The 18,636-nt window shown below is 36.4% G+C and overlaps 1 protein-coding gene across 2 annotated transcripts in view; it reads left to right on the top strand.

Moving 5' to 3' along the window:
• PCLO (piccolo presynaptic cytomatrix protein) overlaps positions 1-18,636 on the top strand; it is a gene marked incomplete at both ends in the record, with an annotated part of 389,946 nt that overhangs the window by 4,957 nt on the left and 366,353 nt on the right. The window contains 2 exons of one of the 2 annotated variants that reach the window (XM_080701058.1): positions 2,835-3,343; positions 3,458-4,353. In XM_080701058.1, coding sequence (XP_080557184.1) covers positions 2,835-3,343; positions 3,458-4,353 — 1,405 coding nt within the window. Of the gene's footprint in view, positions 1-2,834; positions 4,354-18,636 lie in introns of both variants that reach the window. The other variant, XM_080701057.1, reaches the window with a different exon arrangement.

Here is an 18,636-nt window from a genome sequence, read left to right as displayed (position 1 = left end):
TAGGGTATCTCATAAAGAAACATTCAAAATTATCTTCACCAATAGAAATATATAGCAATGCACTTAAAATACATTATAAACTGTTGGAATTAACTAGATTAATAATTTTAGGGTTTTTTTGGTACAGGACTTTCAGAGACATGATAAAATGTTTATTTTTTGGAAACTCTTCCTTGTAGGAAATTTCCCAAACTCAAAATTTAATTTCTTCTTTTTCCCCACAAAGTCCCCACCCTGCATTGCTGAAGGATTGAACCCAGATCATTGTACACACTAGGCAAATGCTTATCACAGAATTACATCTCCAGCCCTATTTACTTTTTTTTTTTTTTTTTTGGTGGTACTGGGGTTCCTGGAAACCCTGCTACCTCCGGACTACACTCCCAGACCTATTTTATATTATTTTTATTTGGAAACAGGGTCTCTTAAGCCAGTGAGGCTGACTTCGAACCTGTGCGATCCGCCTGTCTCTGACTCCCAAGCACAGGGATTACGAGAGTATGCCACCACGCCTGGCTTCCTATTTACTTTTTATGAGAAATTCTGTTCATGCATTCATTGCTATTTACAGGTTATTTTTTTCTGAGTCTTTGCTACTTATAAGTAATATTTTCCTTCTTTTTACTATATTTTATATTGAGATCTATATTCTGATTTCTAGATGATTAAGAAGTTCTGAAAACTTCATTTATATTATTGAATGGTACAAAATTAAAAATTTGTAGACTGGCCCATGAGCAGGCAGACTTTGACAAATTGATTTAAAACCTATACAACTTTATTGTGACAGTTTTATATTTTAGGTGCTATTGAATTACTGTTTCTTTATCCTTGTTATTTTTACTTAAAGAAATATATTTTTTCCAAAATTAAAAAGTTATATGTATCAAATGAAATAGTTATTTTTCTCCAAAGTTATAATGTGGAATATTTTAGTTCCAACTATATTGGTAAAAGTTGCTTATTTAAAAAGTTAAGAGCTGGGCATGGTAGCACATGCCTTTAATCCCAGTACTTGGGAGGCTGAAACAGGAGGATAGTAGGTTCAGCCTCAGTAACTTGTGAAGCTTTTAGCAGCTTAGTGAGACCCTGTTTCAAAATAATAAGTAAAATAGGGATGGGGGTGTAGCTAAGAAGTAGAATGTCCCTGAGTTCAATCCCCAGTATCACACATACATAAAAAGTTAATATGATTTTTGGATAAATTATATAATATAAATATATAAAATACAATACATAATATAATGATAATATAATTTATTATATGAGTATATATTAATATTACATATGTACAAGATACCTATTTATTTACCCATAGTCATTTCAAAGTGATTATTTTTGTAAAACTATTCTTACAAATTTTTATCATAAATTTGTCCAGGGATTTAAAAAAATCTTTAAATTAGTTGCTTGTCACATCTTTATATGAATGTAAATAATAATAAATAAGATTACTAATAATCTATCAATGGTAGGGATAAATGATCTAGCAAAAGTTGAATGAAGAGATCATCATATATATTCTTTTTTCTTCATTGGGGAAAACTTAACAGTGTTATCCAAAAGTGCAGTCTTAACTTGTTACTATTTGAGTAGCAGGCTGTATTTCAAGATGTGGTATACCTCCATTGTCAAGTTTGCATAGAAATTTTATACTCAGAATTATCTATAAGAATAAATAGCCTAGATTTTGCACGGAAAATATGGAATTATTTCTCAGTGATGTCTAAATAATGAAAAGCAGAAATCCTTATTCTACAAGTTTAATTAGTATAACATTTGGTGGATGCTACCCCTCTACAATAGAGCAAAGCTGAGTACATTATCAATTTTCTCAATGTCTCTGGAAAGGCATCATGTAACTTCCATTATCAAAAACTCATTTAATGTCACATTGTGTGCCTTATGTAACTAATGCACATTCTCAAAATCAAGTAAAACATTTTAGATAACACCTACATTTTAAAATAAATATTTTTACTTCTTGATTTGGGAGACGTTTGACTATAATTTTTAATATATATATATATTATATATATATATCAGTACTGGGGATGGAACCCAGGGGCATTCTACCTCCTAGCTACAGCCCCAGCCCTATTTTTTATTCTTTATTTTGAGACATTTTGAGACAGGGTCTCACTGAGTTGCTAAGGGCCTCACTAAGTAGCTGAGGCTGGCCACGAACCATGATCCTCCAGTCTCAGCCTCCCAAATGATGGGATTACAATCATGCGCCACCACGCCCAGCTTGGCTATAATTTTTTATTAAAAAAAAAACCTCACTGGTGACTATGTATACGGCAAGTGGACATTACATTGACTTATTGATGTTTTAATTTAAATCTATTTTTAATTATATTTTATTTTTATTTATTTTTATTTTTTTATTTTTTTATTTTTTTGGTGGTACTGGGGTTCTTGGAAGCCCGTCTATCTCCGGGCTACACTCCCAGACCTATTTTATTTTTGGAAACAGGGTCTCCTAAGCCAGCACGGCTGGCTTCGAACCTGCGCGATCCTCCTGTCTCTGCCTCCCAAGCGTGGGGATTACAAGCGTGCGCCACCACGCCCAGCCTAATTATATTTTAAAAATGGTATATCTCACTCATAACAAATATTACTTTTTCTTTTCTTCACATCCTTTTTGAAAATTTCTCTCCATTGATAAAATATTTATCAAAGGCATTGAAAGTTTTATGATCACTTGTAGGATGCTGCTTAAAATTTTCTTCTATTTTGATTCAGAAGATAAGAAAGTGATTGATTTTAATACTATGTTGATTTTATAGTAAGTTTCACTATTTTCATTTCTTTTTCTTTCTTTCTTTTAGGAAACAAGAGTTGGATAGTAGTCATCCGCCAAAGCAACCAGGAAAACCCCCAGACCCTGGGCGTCCATCCCAGCCTGGTCTCAGCAAAAGTAGAACTACTGACACTTTCAGGTCGGAGCAGAAATTGCCTGGAAGGAGCCCTTCCACCATTAGCTTGAAAGAATCCAAGTCCAGAACTGATTTTAAGGAAGAGCACAAGTCTAGTATGATGCCTGGCTTCCTTTCAGATGTTAACCCTTTAAGTGCTGTCTCTTCTGTTGTAAATAAATTCAACCCTTTTGATTTGATATCAGACTCTGAGGTTTCCCAGGAAGAAACCACCAAAAAACAGAAAGTAGCTCAGAGGGAACAAGGAAAACCTGAAGGTGTCATAAAACCCCAGTCACAGCAGCAGTCACCCAAGTCAGTTCCTAAGCAGCAAGGACCTGTTAGGGACACACTTCAGCAGGATGGCTCTTCCAAATCAGTATCTTCTCAGCAACCAGAAAAAATTAAAACACAGCCTCCTGGTACAGGAAAGCCAAAGCAGGGGCCTGCCCAGCTTCCACAGAAAGACCAGGAAAAATCGCCAGTTCGAGATGCAACCAGGCCTCAGACTAAACAGTCAGATACAGTAAGGGGAGAATCAGTTAAACCCTCCCAGCAAAGCCCATCTAAAACACCTATTCAACAAGCAAGTCCTGGAAAACCTCCAGCCCAGCAGCCTGGACCTGAAAAGCCACAGGCTGGGACTGCAAAACCCACAGTGCAGCAACCAGGGCAAGCAAAGGCCCTTGCTCAACAGCCAACGGCAGCAAAGCCCCCAGCCCAGCCACCAGGGACAATAAAGCCTCTAGCTACACAGGCTGGGTCAGAGAAGCCCACACCTCAGCCGCCTGGGCCAAAGTCTCAAGCTCAGCCTCTTGGGCTTGGGAAGACTCAAGTTCAGCATCCAGGGCCAAAGTCCCCAGCTCAGCAGCCAGGGACATCAAAACCCCCAGCTCAACAGCCTGGACCACAGTCTATAGCTAAGCCACCTGGGCCTACAAAGACTCCAGTTCAACAGCCTGGTCCAGCAAAGCCTTCACCCCAACAACCTGCCCCAGCAAAGCCTCCACCCCAGCAGCCTGGTCCAGCAAAGCCTCCACCCCAGCAACCTGGTCCAGCAAAGCCCCCACCCCAGCAGCCTGGCCCGGCAAAGCCCCCACCCCAGCAGCCTGGCCCGGCAAAGCCCTCACCCCAGCAGCCTGCCCCAGCAAAGCTGCCACCCCAGCAGCCTGGCCCAGCAAAGACTTCAGCTCAGCAGTCTACAAAACCAGTAAGCCAAATGGTAACTGGGAAACCTTTGCAACCACCACCAACTTCTCCATCTGTGGCACAGACTCCAGTACAAGGGCCCTCTAAAACCATCTGTCCTCTTTGCAACACCACTGAACTTCTGTTGCATGTTCCAGAAAAGGCCAATTTTAACACATGCACTGAGTGTCACACCACTGTCTGTAGCCTCTGTGGTTTTAATCCCAATCCTCATTTAACTAAGGTGAGTACATTTATTGACTGGGTCTAGGCTAAAGTATATCATCACCCTCCACAGTGTTTAGTCTATTACTTATATGATAAGATGGTGCTGTCTTTCTCTAGTTCTTTTTCTTCCCTCCCTCCCTCCCTTCTTCCCTCTCTCCCTCTCTTCTTCCCTCCTTCCTTTCTTGTTTTCTTCCTTCTTTCCTTGTACCCTCCTCCTTCCTTCTTATGTCAGCTGTAAATTATTTTTATATTGACTTCAATAATAAACCCAAAATATTGTTAAAATTTTCAGAAATTTGGCTTATAAACCAGGTGTGGTGGGGCATACCTGTAATTCTAGTACTTGGGAGGCTAAGACAGGAGGATTGCAGGTTCTAGGCCAGCCTCAGCAGCTTAGCAAGGCCCTCAGCAATTTAAACCCTGTTTCAAAATAAGAAATAAAATAGGACTGGGATGTAGCTCAGAGATAGAATGTTCTGGGGTTTAAGCTCCAGTACCACACACACACACACACACACACACACACGCACACACACACACACGGATAACACGAATAAAGAATAAAGGCAGTATGGCATATAAAAGAAGTACAAATTGATTAAAAGATGCTGGGCTCTGACTCATTTCATTCTGTGTGTAAAATCAACATTATTTATTATGGATCATAAAAGGTAATAAATTGATTTTTCTATCTTCCAAAATATTGGCACTCTTGTATTAGGAAATAAAGTGAATAATGTTTTCAAATTCTACATGTAATTTTAATGTAAAATTGAATATAATTTTTTACCTTATATATCTCCTTAACTGGCAGTGATTCTGATATACCTGGTAAGAACATTCATTAGTAGGGAATCGTGATACCAGTATTGTAAATAAAAATAAATAGAAGCCATTAGAGCAGTTTCAGCACTGACAAGTATTTTCACTGAAGATCATAGTTTAAAGCTCGAAGGCTCATATCTGGGTGAGCTGCCTAACAGAAAGGGACCAACAGTCACACATGAGTGAAAGGTTTTTTATTCAGATCGAAGATGGAAAAGTAATTATCATCTAGTCAGTTACTATAAACTCATCAGCTAAAGGTCTGAAATAAACTACTATTTTAATATGTAGGTATTTGGGGATATTCTGAGAAGGAAGGGATGGAAAACACAAAACAGCAAAATAGCTAGGAGATTCTCTGAAGAAATGATAGAAATCTTCACTGGGGTAATAATGTAAATAGAGGATAAACAGGTTTAAGGTCGAAGAGAATATAAGTGGAGGTTTGTTTTTTTAAACAGAGCTGATAGCCCCTACTAAATGAGAAGGCACATTTAGTCCATCTGGAGGACAGCTGTTAGTGGGCTGTGAACAGCCCAGGAAGTAACTGACAGCAGGCAGGGAAGGATTATATGACTTAAATATCCCTGAGAGATGAGATTTGTGTGCTCTTATTATAAGCAAAAGTCTATGTTATGATAATAGTAACAATGATGAGTGTTGCTAACTCTTATATTAACTTGAATACAGATTATAAGGAAAAATGAAAATGTATATTTAAAATATGTCAGTCTTGGTTTGTTTTCTAAAGTATCTTTCAGTCTTTTTTATTTTTTATTTTTATTTTTTGGTGGTACTGGGGGTGAAACCCAGAGGCTTTCTACCTCCAGGCTATACTCCCAGACCTTTTTTATATTTTATTTGGAAACAGGGTCTCACTAAGTTGCTGAGAGCCTCACTAAGTAGCTGAGGCTGGCTTTGAACCCGTGTGATCCTCCTGTCTCAGTTTCCCAAGCGCACGCCACCACACCTGGCTATCTTTCAGTCTTTTAAGAGTCATACTGTCTACTTTGTAAGAAGCATGATTTTTTTTTTCTCCAGTGCTGGGAATTGAACCCAGGGCATTCTACCTCCAGGCTATACCCCCATCCTCATTTTTTATTCTTTATTTTGAAACAGGGCCTCATTAAGTTGTAGAGGTCCTCACTAAGCAGCTGAGGCTGACCATCAACCCAGATCCTCCTGTCTCAGCCTCCCAAGTACTGGCATTACAAGTGTGTGCCCCTATGCCCAGCTAGAGGTATGCTGTTCTTATGTTGATAAAATTGTGTTTAAAAACACAATTTAAAATGTTTAAAAGAACATACTAAAATCCGGAAGGCTAAGATAGGAAGATCATGGTTCATGGGCAGCCTCAGCTACTTAGTGAGGCCCTCTGCAACTCAGTGAGACCCTGTTTCAAAATAAAAAAAATAAAAAATAGGGCTGGGTGTGTAGCTCAGAGTTAGAATGACTCTGGGTTCCATCCCCAGTACCACAAAAAACAAACAGTCAAACAAACAAAAAAATGCAAAAAAAAATGCTACATTCACATTATAGGGGGAATTTGATGATAATTATCTTGTTTATATCTGCCCAAAGTATACTGCCTTGAAAGTAATATAAAGAAATACTGACTTGAAATAGGTGGTAATTTCATCAGTTCTTTCGATTTAACACGTTTGGTTGGCAATTTACAAGGCAGAAACATGCAACTGGAAATGTAAGCCACCTATATTATTTGTATACCCACTATTTGGAAAACATTTAATTTGAATACCTACTTTATGGAAGACATTCTGTTACATGTTTAGTGAGAGATAAATATTACTAAAAACATGAATGCTGATCTGAATATGATTAAGATGAACTCAGTTTGACAATGTGTGATAATATGTGCACAAGGATTTTTAGTACATGTTCAGATGATAAGAACTTTGAGAGACAAGAATAAATACTATAGATGCCAGAGCAGGAAATACCCATTTTCAGTGGGTAATATTAAAGAAAGCTTGATGAAAAGTGTGACATTTGAGCTGGGTATGAGGCTGAGCACTATTTCAACAAAGAGAGAACGTGAAAGAGGGTGATGATTTGGGCCATGGGCTGGCATCTTTTCCCTATATTTAGAGAATCAGAAATAAATGTAGGTGAGCTGGAGTGATGGGGAGGAAGTGAGCCATGAGTATGGAGATCAGTTGAAGTCTTATACTTGCCTTTCACATTTAGCAGGTGGTGGTGAGATTTCTATTTCATGAAACATGCCTTGATTGATATAGTCATACAGTTGATTCATTTTCAAAGTTTTCCTAGTCAGATGTCTAGTTGTGAAGCACCATTGACTGCTATGAGAGAATCAAATACGTGTTAGATAATGGAGTCGCCCCTAAACCAAAAATAAGGAAAACCAAAGTGTGTGTGTGTGGGGGGGGAACTTTAAGACTTTACATTTTAGTTAATTCATTATAATTTCCTAAATCAGAAATAAGGGAAATACAATTTCTATATTAGAAAGAGAGAGACAGACAGACAGTGAAAGAGATGAGAGAGAGAGAGAGAGAGAGAGAGAGAGAGAGAGAAAGAGAGAGAAAGAGGAGAGAGAGAGAGAGTTGAAACTTTGTTTAGGACTTTATATTTAACTTAATTCATTTTATTTTCTGAATCAGAAATTGGGGATTATAAAATTTCTATATCAGAAAGTGTGTGTATATGTGCGTGTGTGTTGTATGTAAGATCCCACATGTAGTAACTTCATATATGATATTACATTTTATATCATTCTTTTCTAGTATTTTTTAATAAACAGTAAACTTGCAAATAATTTGATGGGCATATCTTCTGTTTTCTATTCTACTAATGAGGAAACTGATGTTCAAATGGTTGCTATGGCTACTATAGTTATTAGGCTCCCTCAGATAGTAAATTACCAAGCAGAAGTCAAACCAAATCTAATTACAAATCTGTTTACTCATGTGAGGAGAGATAGAAATACTGAGGTCAAAGGAAGAAGCCGTAACTGTCAAGAGAAGGAGAGTCTGGAGCTGCCATCATGTAATCAGAGGTGTTTGGGCTGGAATGTGAAGAGTAATGAGAATTTGGACACACATTGATGGAATGGAAGCGTCAGGAATGTGAAGTTGAGGCAGACAGAGGGTCTCAGCTAAGTGAAGGGAAGCATCCTCTGTTGATCAGATGAGCTTGGTCAAGTCATTTATGCTTTCTTTAGAGTGGCACCATTTGAAATATAAAAATAATAACATATTCCCTGCCAAATACAATGGGTTGTTATGAAGAGTAACTGAAAATTTATGAGATAGTATTTTTTAAGTATATGAATTACTTTTGAACTTGCAATATATTGCAGCACAAATAATCTTAACACTTTAGAGAGGTTTAGTTTTTAAAGTTACATGCATATTATTTTCTATGTAGACATAATACCATAAATTATCAGGTTCTACAGTAGCAATATAAAGACATTTGGTCTATAATATTAATAATAACATTTCCTTTCAACTTTTATTTTTCCCATAAGGAAAAATAAAATACCAGTTCTAATTCTGAGCTCTAGAAATGTATCTTTCCTAATCTTTTCACCACATGACCAGTTTCTCAAACTTTAAAAGACAAAAAAAATTTCCTGAATTTTCTTTTAACCATCACATCATAATTATAACTTCTTAAGCCAGGCATGGTGGTGCATGCTTGCAATCTCAGCATTTGGGAGGCTGACATAGGAGGATCATGGTTTGCGGACAGCCTCAGCTACTTAGTGAGGCCCTTTGCAACTCAGCGAGACCCTGTTTCAAAATAAAGAATAAAAAATAGGAGTGGAGGTGTAGCTCAGAGGTAGAATGACCCTGGGTTTCAGCCCCAGTACCGCAAAAAAAAAAAAAAAAAAAGAATTATGATTTCTTTTTCTTGTGACCATCCTGACACTTAAATTACTGTCAGCTCTGGGAGGAAGGACTGGAGAGATAACTATACTCAACTACAAGATTTAGGGACATATTTACTACTTTAACTATAAATTCACAAACCTTTTCCTTAGGTGTTTGATACCTTTGCCTCACTCAAAATACTTTAGATAACCCAATCATCTCTGTGGAGAAGACAGCCTTCAAATTAACTGCCCTCTCTGGAGGTTGGGATGTGTGTTGTTCTGAATAAATGTAAAACTCCATTGGCTCCAAGCCTAGAATTTTGATGCCTGAGGAGTTTATAGTTGTAGCCCTTCTTGCTGGTCCATTAATGGAATTAATCGCTACAATGCAGGTCCTCTCTTTGGACTTGTTTTCTGACAAAGAAACTAAACATTTACTTTCTAGTTAGTGACAAAACATTTTTATTGTCATTTTTGTTGATTTACTTTGTTTTTCGGAGTGGATAGCCTTGAGCAAAATAGATTTATGGACTTATTTAAAGACTTGTCCGTAATGTTTGGTAATTTTCCCAACTCTTCTGAAACTATAATCTATGAAAATGACTTGTCATTTTTCAAAATGTTGATAATGAAATAAATGTTAGTGGTGAAAGTGAATTTAGGTAGATTTTATTTTCCCTTTCTTTTTTTCTCTCATGGTGTATTAATCAGTCTTTTAGTTTAAACTAGTTATTTTATTGAACAGAAATATGGCCTTTCAGGAAGACAAAAATATACCTAAATTTGCATTTGTATGTTTGCATATTAGTCCTTTATTACTTATTAAAAAAGACAAAAAATTCCTGAAATTCTTCTACCTCTTTTAGAAGATGGTGTTGCTTGCTATAGTGCAAGAAACGGAGTGGGGTATGTGGGATTTTTTTTTAAAGATCTGGTAAGAAAAGTGTGGAACTATGTTAGATATCAGGAGGCTGGAACCTGTGGAGAAACCAATCCAGAAAGACATTCCTCAAGGTAGAGTAACTGAGAGAACTTTTAGAAAAGAAGATATTCTTTTTTCAGATCCTTGCTGTTTTTAGCACACAGATTTTTTTTTGTTACCTCAAATTCTGAGCAAAGACTCCACACGGTTTCTCTTAAAAAGGAGGAATGAGGACACAAATGCTCATGTATCCTCTCTCAATGTCCCACTTTTTAGTTTGAAAGAATAATTCCAGAAAATGTGAAAGAGCACCAGTAACATAAGTTGGTATGTTAAAGAATTCCTAGAAAGTAGAAAATAGGAAGGAGATAATAAAGAGAATACAAAGTGGCTTCCTGAGGGAACCTCAGAAAGGCCCTAAACTGGGAATCAACAAATATAAAAAACAGTAGTGGGTTGTGGATAGTAATCAATTCATAAATTTAATACTGCAGTAAAAACAAATAGGACTACTAGACACTTTTCTGATCTCAGCTGGGAATAACATGTATTCTAATAAGGGACACAACTAAATAAAATATATGGTATGATAAAGAGGGGCTTTATTGTCCCACCCAAGCCAGAAAATATCCTTTAAATAAAGGACTGAGTTTCCAAAGAAATGGCCCTCACAAGGAAAGTAGGACCTTCAAAAGATGAGTAGAAATGGAAGTAACACTCCTCTCACAGTAAAGTGCTGCAAAGACAATAACAAATAATTCAATCCTGACTCAAATGTGCTAAATCTGTTACCATCTGTGTTCTTACTTGGACACTGACTCTTTGCCATCTTATTTCCCCTTATTCAAAGAAGAGGAAACAAAATTGTTTATAACAGAAGAGCTTTCTGTCAATCACCTGTGCAAATAATGGAGATATTCACTCCAGGAGTGAACTTAAGAGCCTAGCTAGAATGTTAGCAAAAATACCACAGGAAGAATATAGATGAACTAATAAGAAAACAAACCCAACTTCATAAAAGTTCATTCAGAAAACATAAATACTTTATGAAAATTCTTACTATTCCCGAGAAACATTCAACAGGGCATTTCATTGATAATTATCACATTCAAATTTGGATGGGCTGGTTGAGGGTACAAATGGGCCCAGTTAGTATCCTAGAAAACAAGTACTCAGTATTTTCCAGTATTATAGTGCTAAGCAGCAACAGCAAAATAATCAGTCAACTTCCTAGCATCTAGTATGTTCAAATATGTTCTAGACTCCGGGGATATGTAGGAGTGGATATTCTAGTAAGGGTCACAAATAAATAGAACATATGGTGTGACAGGTGTTGGTAAGTGTTAGGCAGAGAAATGAAGCATGGAAGGCTTATGGCATGTATCAAGAGAGGGATGGGGATAGGAGATTAGTCTTGGAGTTGATAGATGGCTTAGAATTCTAGATTTGTGAATGGTGATTGCAGTATATTGGTGAGTATAGTTCTGGGGCTGTGAGTCAAGAAATGAGGGTGGCAAGTTAGGGAAGAGTAGGAATGCACACAGAATATGCATAATTCTGAGATTCCCTCTTCCCTTTTGCCTATGATGGAGCTAAGGTCATTTTATGAAATCGCCCCCATATGGAGCTGTTCCTATTCCTAAAAGCAGATTATAAGCTTGCCTTTGACAAATGTAAGCTTTTAAAGTAAGATGAGAATATATAGTATTTTTAATTTATAGATCAAAAGTAAAATCAAAGCATTTTTTAAAGTTTTAATGGAAACCCAAACAGAAAAAAGTTCATAGCAAAATTCAATACTATTGGATCCTGGAGTACAAGGCTCAGTATTAGAGAAGATGTTTACTTTAAATGCCTTACCTTATGTACTAATTTTTCAACTTGTGAATTCATGTTATAACTAAAATTAATAGTGGGATAATCTAAAAATTATAATTCATCAAATGATTGGTTAAACAAATATATAATAGGATAGGTAAAGGATTTATATTCTTGATTTTCATATCTAAATTTTGTTAGTTTTATAAATTATTGATGTTTATGTCACAAATGCTTTGACATTTGTGTTAGTTTCTCCTTACTCTCACATAAGTGCCTGAGATAATCAACTTATAAAGAGAAGAGATTTATTTTGGCTTATAGATTTGGAGGTTTCAGTGACAAAATGACCTCTAGCTAGGCCTCATCTCTTAAATAAGTTTCCACCACCTCCCAGTAGGGCCACACTGGGGTCCAAGCATTTAACACATGAGCAAACGTTTAAGGTACATTCCAAATCCAAATGATAGCAGCAGCATTTTATTTGTGAAATTTTAAGAATTTTTGATTATGTTTAACAATTAAGATTTGATCAATTTTTTATCAAAAAAATTTTTTGGTACTAGGGATGAAACCCAGAGGCACTTCAGCCCTATTTTTTATTCTTTATCTTGAAACAGGGTCTCAGTGAGTAGCAAAGGGCCTCACTAAGTAGCTGAGGCTGGCTGCGAACCACGGATCCTCCTGTCTCAGCTTCCCAAATGCTGGGATTACAAGCATGTGCCACCATGCCAGCCTAACAACGAGGATTTAAAATACCTTATGTCTATAATTCTGTTTGGTCGGTTTCTTTACTCAATCTTTGTTTGTTAAAGCTGAGTATGCTTTGTTGTTTTTGTTTTCATTTGTATGTTATTTTCTTATAAATAAAATGCAGTATCTATTTAATTGGCACATTTATGTGAGGCCAGCGAAGACAAAGTACCTTAACTCTAAGCATAAGTTTTTTTGGGAAGAAAAGGGATAATAGTTGGGATTTTTGTTTGTTTAGTTTTTTTTTTAATGTAGTGCTGCTTCTATTAACTCCTATCACTATGACAATATTATTTATACTGTTAGAACAAGAATATCTTGGTTATAATGAAATGAGTTTGCCTTTATGCAAAATAGTTTTCTAATGAAGTAAAAGGACAAGAAGGACACATTAATTTAAAATCTGTATTACTTCTATATGTTTCCAAACGCTATAGCTTAGCTATATTTGCTTAGCTCTATTTTTTGATGAGGTCTGATTTATAACATATCCTTATGATTTGGATATTCCCTAAATATGTTTGGGTATGAATTCCTCAAGCTCTACTCATAAGTTTAGTCATTAGAACTAAAGCCTTTTTTACTTTCAGTTTTTTGAATGATTAGATATTTCAGATGTCTTTCTCAAGAGTTGGCTGAATTATTAAAACTGGTACAATGATCTGTATAGGTTGGTAATGACAGATGTTCTTCTCTGAAAGCAGATATCCAAAGTTAGCAAAATCATTTACTGGATCAGTAAATTTAGTGTAGTGTAAGTTAATTTGCTAATTGTTCACATCCCTTGAGAAAAATACACATATCTAATACTTTCTTTTGTTTCATATCTCAATTTGGTTAGATAAAAAGAGCTCTTACTTATATTTCAAAACTACTACATTGAAGACAAAGATATAAGTAATTCATTAGAAGTTTATAATAATTTTCCCTAAAGAAATGGCAATATCAGTGCATCAATAAGGCATCAAATAATATAGGTGATATGGGTTCTAACCCGACTCTGCCTTTTACATTTGTATACTCTATTGATATTACTATTCACTTAAAAATGTTTCTAGTTACTTAGGAAAAACTTTACTACAAACTAAGTTCTTGCCTTTTTCTTTAGTAAGAAAGAAAATTCATCTTTTGTCATAGGGATGGGAGATAGTAGTTTGAACATTGCATTCAAACTTTACTAGGGAATTTATATGCAGTTTGTCATCTAATGTTCCTTTAATATGGTGGTATTTACATTTTAAAACTTTAGTAAGCAGACTAAGAAAATTAGATTTTAATTTCTAAAGCATGTTTAAATATGCAACATTTCTTTGTAAATTAGTCATAAAGCCAGCCATTGTGGTGCATGCATGCCTGCAATCCCAGTATATGGGAGACTAAGACAAGAGGATTCAAGACCCAGCTCAGCAAATTAGCAAAGCCCAAGCAACTTAGCAAGACCTTGTTTCAAAATTAACAAAAATAAAATAAAATCCTAGTACTTGGGAGGCTGAGATAGGAGGATCATAGGTTGGAGCACAGACTCAGCAAATAGTAAGAATCTCATCACCCTAGTGAGACCCTGTTTCCAAATAAGGTATAAAATTGGCCGGGGATGTAGCTCAGAGGTAGAATGTCTCTGGGTTCAATTCTCAGTACCACACACACACAAAATAAATAAATATAAAGGGATGGGATGTAGCTTATAGATGCCTCTGGATCCAGTCCCCAGTTCTACATGTACAAAATAATAATAATTAATAATAATAATAATAATAAAGTAATCATAAGATGACATTTTAGAAAAGTAAACTGAATGTGGACTTTTAGACTTGGGCAGTGTAGGTGTGAATCCTAGCTCAATGACTCATTTGTTGTATATCTTGGTCTCATCATTTCATTTTTTTTATTTTTTTATTTTTTGCAGGTCTGGGGATGGAACCCAGGGTTATTCAACTCTGAGCTACACTCCCCTGCCCTATTTTTTATTCTTTATTTTGAAACAGGGTTTACTAAGTTGCAGAGGGCCTCACTAAGTAGATAAGGCAGGCTATCCATGATCCGTGATCCTCCAGACTCAGCCTCCCGAATGCTGGAATTGCAAGCGTGTGCCACAACACCTGGCTTTAATTTTTCTTTTTTTTTCTTTGTAAATATTTTTTGTGGTACTGGTGATAGAACCCAAGGACATTCTACTTCCAAGCTACACCCCCATCCCTAATGTTTTTTTTTTTTTTATTATTCTTTATTTGGAAACAGGGTCTCACTCAGTTTTGGAGGGCTTAAGTGGCTGAGGCTGGCTGATAGCCAATGATCCTTCTGTCTCAGCCTCCCAAATATGGGGATTAAAAGCATGCACCACCATGCCTGGCTTTGTCACTAAATCTTTCTAAGTGTTTAGTTTCATTATTTGTAGTGTGAGAGCATGCATAAATGCCAAGTTGCATGTGCCAATATAAATGAAAGTGCTTTGAAACTGATTTTTTTTTTTTTTTTTTTTTTTGGTGGTACTAGGGTTCCTGGAAAACCTTCTACCTCTGGGATATACTCCCAGACCTATTTTATACTTTTTATTTGAAAACAGGGTCTCTTAAGCCAGCACGGCTGGCTTTGAGCGATCCTCCTGTCTCTGCCTCCCACGTGTGGGGATTCTAAGCGTGTGCCACCACACCCGGCTGAAACTGAAATTTTAAGTACATATTTATTATTAATATCATTAGTGTTCACCTTTATAAATTCTAATAGGCAATAAGGATAGTACCATCATTGTTAGCTTCATTTGTGAGAAAAGTGAGGTGAGAAAGTTAAGCCTAGGTATGGTGGTATGCACCAGTAATCTCAGCTGCTTTGGAGAATGAGCAGGTGGGTTTCAAGTTTAAACCCAACCTGGGCAATCTAGTGACAACCTGTCTCAAAATAAATAAAAAAACATTGTGGATGTAGCTCAGTGGTTGAGTGCTTGTCTATCATACAGTATGTACAAGGCCCTGGATTCTATTCTTAGTATAATAAAAAAGAAAAAAAAATGAGTTTTGTAAGATTACAGAATTACTTAGCAGTGGATTTCATACAAGAAGCCAAATCTGCTGACTCCAAGTTTAGTATCTTTTTTATTTGAGATCATATTGTATTTAACTGAATTGTTAATTATTTGATTCACTATATCGTTTTCTAATTTTTTTTCCTTTTTGTGATCCTGAGGATTGAACCCAGGGGGATACTACCTACAAACTTTAGCCTTTTTTAAAAAAATATTTTTATTGATGCATTGTGGTCATACATCTTAATGAGATACAAGACAGTAGAGGCACACATGTACACATCGCTCATTTAGCCCTTCCCTAATTCCCACCCCATTCCCTTCCATCTCCCTCCTTCTCATGTTCAGTGTAGTGATTGACTTTGATATGTTTGTGTATGTACATCATGTGCATTCGGGTGCTTTCCTTTCCCCCCTCCTATCCTCCTCATTTAGGTTGCCTTCTTTACTCATCTAAGGGTTCTCCTTCTTTGTCTAGAGTCCTTCCTCTCTCCCATTTTTTTCTCTAGCTTCCACATATTAGGGAGAATATCCAACTTTTCACTTTTTATGACTGGCTCATCTCATAACACCCATTTTTATTCTTTTGTTCTGAAACAGGGTTTCACTAGATTGCTGGGAGTCTCACTATTTAGGCCGTTCTGGGACCTGTGATCCTGTCTCCACCTCCCAAGAAGTGGGATTACAGTCATGCATCACCATGCATGGCTTACTTCCTAAATCTCTAAATTGAAGTGTGTGTGTGTGTGTGTGTGTGGTGTGTTTATGAATGAAACAGAATTTCATATATCCTTAAATTTAAAAAGAAATTAGCCCCATTCTTCTTGGCAGGAATTTATTTTCAGAATATTTTATCTAAAAATAATTGAGGTTCCTCAGAAACTGGGAATGGAACCACCATATGACACAGCTCTACTACTTCTGGGTATCTTTCTAAAAGAATTGAAGTCAGAATAATATACTAATGCATACATATACATGTTTATAGCGGCAGAATTTTTCAATAGCCACGTTATGAAATCAGCCTCGGTCTCCATCAGATGAATGGATCACAAAAGTGAAGTATATACCCACAACACAGTTTTACTCAGCCATAGAGAATAAAAGTATGTAATTTGCAGGAAAACAGCTGGAACTAGAGAATATCATGCTGAGATTAGCCAGTCTCAGAAAGTGAAGGGTCATATGTTTTTTCTCATATGTAGAAGCTACAGAGAAACTGGGAAGCGAAGGGGACTTCCAATAAATGAGGGAAGATGCCAGTAGAGTAGCGGAAGGGGAAGGGATTTGGGGACGTAAGCAGAGGAGGAAAAGAAGACTTAATGAAGGAAATAGCTCAATAATTTTCTATGTACATATGTAAATTTTTCAATACCAATCACAGTAATCTGTACAAGTAAGGGGAAGGAATGGGGTGGGAACAGGAGGGAAATACACCAAGTGCTGTGTGCAGGTATATATTTTATCACTCTGAACCTCATTATGGTATATAATTACAATGTATCAGTAAAAGTATGTTAAAACAAAAATAAATAGCCAGGCATGGTGGCCTGTTTATAATCCTAGTACTTGGGAGGCTGAGATGGGAAGATCACAGGTTCAAGGTCAGCCTCAGCTAGTGAGGCCCTCTGCAATTTAGGGAGACCCTGTTTCAAAATAAAGAAGAAAAAATAAGGCTGGGGGTGTAACTCAGGGGTAGAATGTCCCTGGGTTCAATCCCTAGTACTGCAAAAAATAAAATTTAAAAATTTTTAAAATTAACATTAAAAAACTGAGTCTCAAGACCATTGATTGTATATCTCCTGGCTCACTGCTGCCCAAAGAAATCTTACCGGGAGCCATTCATATTTGTTCTTTGGGAAAACTGTGAGCTCCTACCCTGAGCCAGCCACTTTGCTCGAATTTCATAATAGAGCTTATAAAGTCAATAATGTCGACTATTTACTGTCAGTAATAGAATTCGGAGTGTAGGAGAACCAATAATTTAGCAATTTAAGATGGAAAAATCATATAGTAAAGTATAATGTAATAAAGTACATGCAGATAAGATCTAGCCTCACCTGACAGAAAACAGCACACCACATTTTTTGGTCTTATTTTTCTCCCTAGTCAAAAAAGTTTTAACTGAAAAAAAAAAAACATGGAAATAGGACATTTTATTCTTTATTCACCAGTTAGGGGTGTGTGTGTGTTTGTGTGTGTGTGTGTGTGTGTGTGTGTGTGTGGTGTTGGGGATTTAACCCAGGGAATTCTACCTCCAAGCTATGCCTCTAGCCCTGTTTTATTTTTTATTTGGAAACAGAGTCTCACTAAGTTGCTGAGAGCCTCACTGTGTTGCCGAGGCAGGCTTCAAACCTGCAGTCCTCCTATGTCATCCTCCCAAGTCATGGGATTACAGATGTGGGTCACCACACCCAGCTACTTAGAATTTTTAGTCATATACCTAACTTCTATCAACTGATTCCTATTTATGTATAACAAGATAAATCAAGTGGAAAATTTTAATATGTGAACATGTGATCAGGAATTACTTAATTGCACGTGTTGTAGCTCTATGTATATTTTTTTACATCAAGGCTTTAAAAATGATCAGAGGAAAAGAAATAATAATAGGAAATATAAGCCAAGCTCGATGGCTCATGCTTTTAATCCCGTAGTTGGGAGGTTGAGACTAGTGTTAATGTATGATGCATGTAAATTCAGATTACTAATCTTTGATCCTCTTTTTTTTTTCTGCGACAGTAATAGAATATCCACTTTCATTTCTGTAGACTATGATTATTTTACAAATTTTGCTTTAGTTGAGAGTGTCAGTTTTTCTTGCTTTGGGCTACCATGGCAAACATATTAAATCATGCTTCTATCTTCTGATCCTATTTGTGATGATTTACAAATGTTACTGCTAGCAATTGATGAGCATTATTATGGGTGATAAAAAAGAGTGCATATTTAATTTACATATCAGAAGGTTTGTTTATGGTTGCCAAATTATGCAGCAGCAATTTTCAGTCTGCATGGTTTCAGAGAGGAAGTATCTATCCAGCTTCTGGATGTTTTAAAATAAAATTGCTTCAAGTTGCTGAGCACGTTATCACAAGTC

The sequence above is a fragment of the Muscardinus avellanarius genome (assembly GCF_963383645.1).
Source record: "Muscardinus avellanarius genome assembly, chromosome: 9".
In the NCBI taxonomy this organism is placed as follows: domain Eukaryota; kingdom Metazoa; phylum Chordata; class Mammalia; order Rodentia; family Gliridae; genus Muscardinus; species Muscardinus avellanarius.
This window is presented reverse-complemented; position numbering and strand designations above follow the sequence as displayed.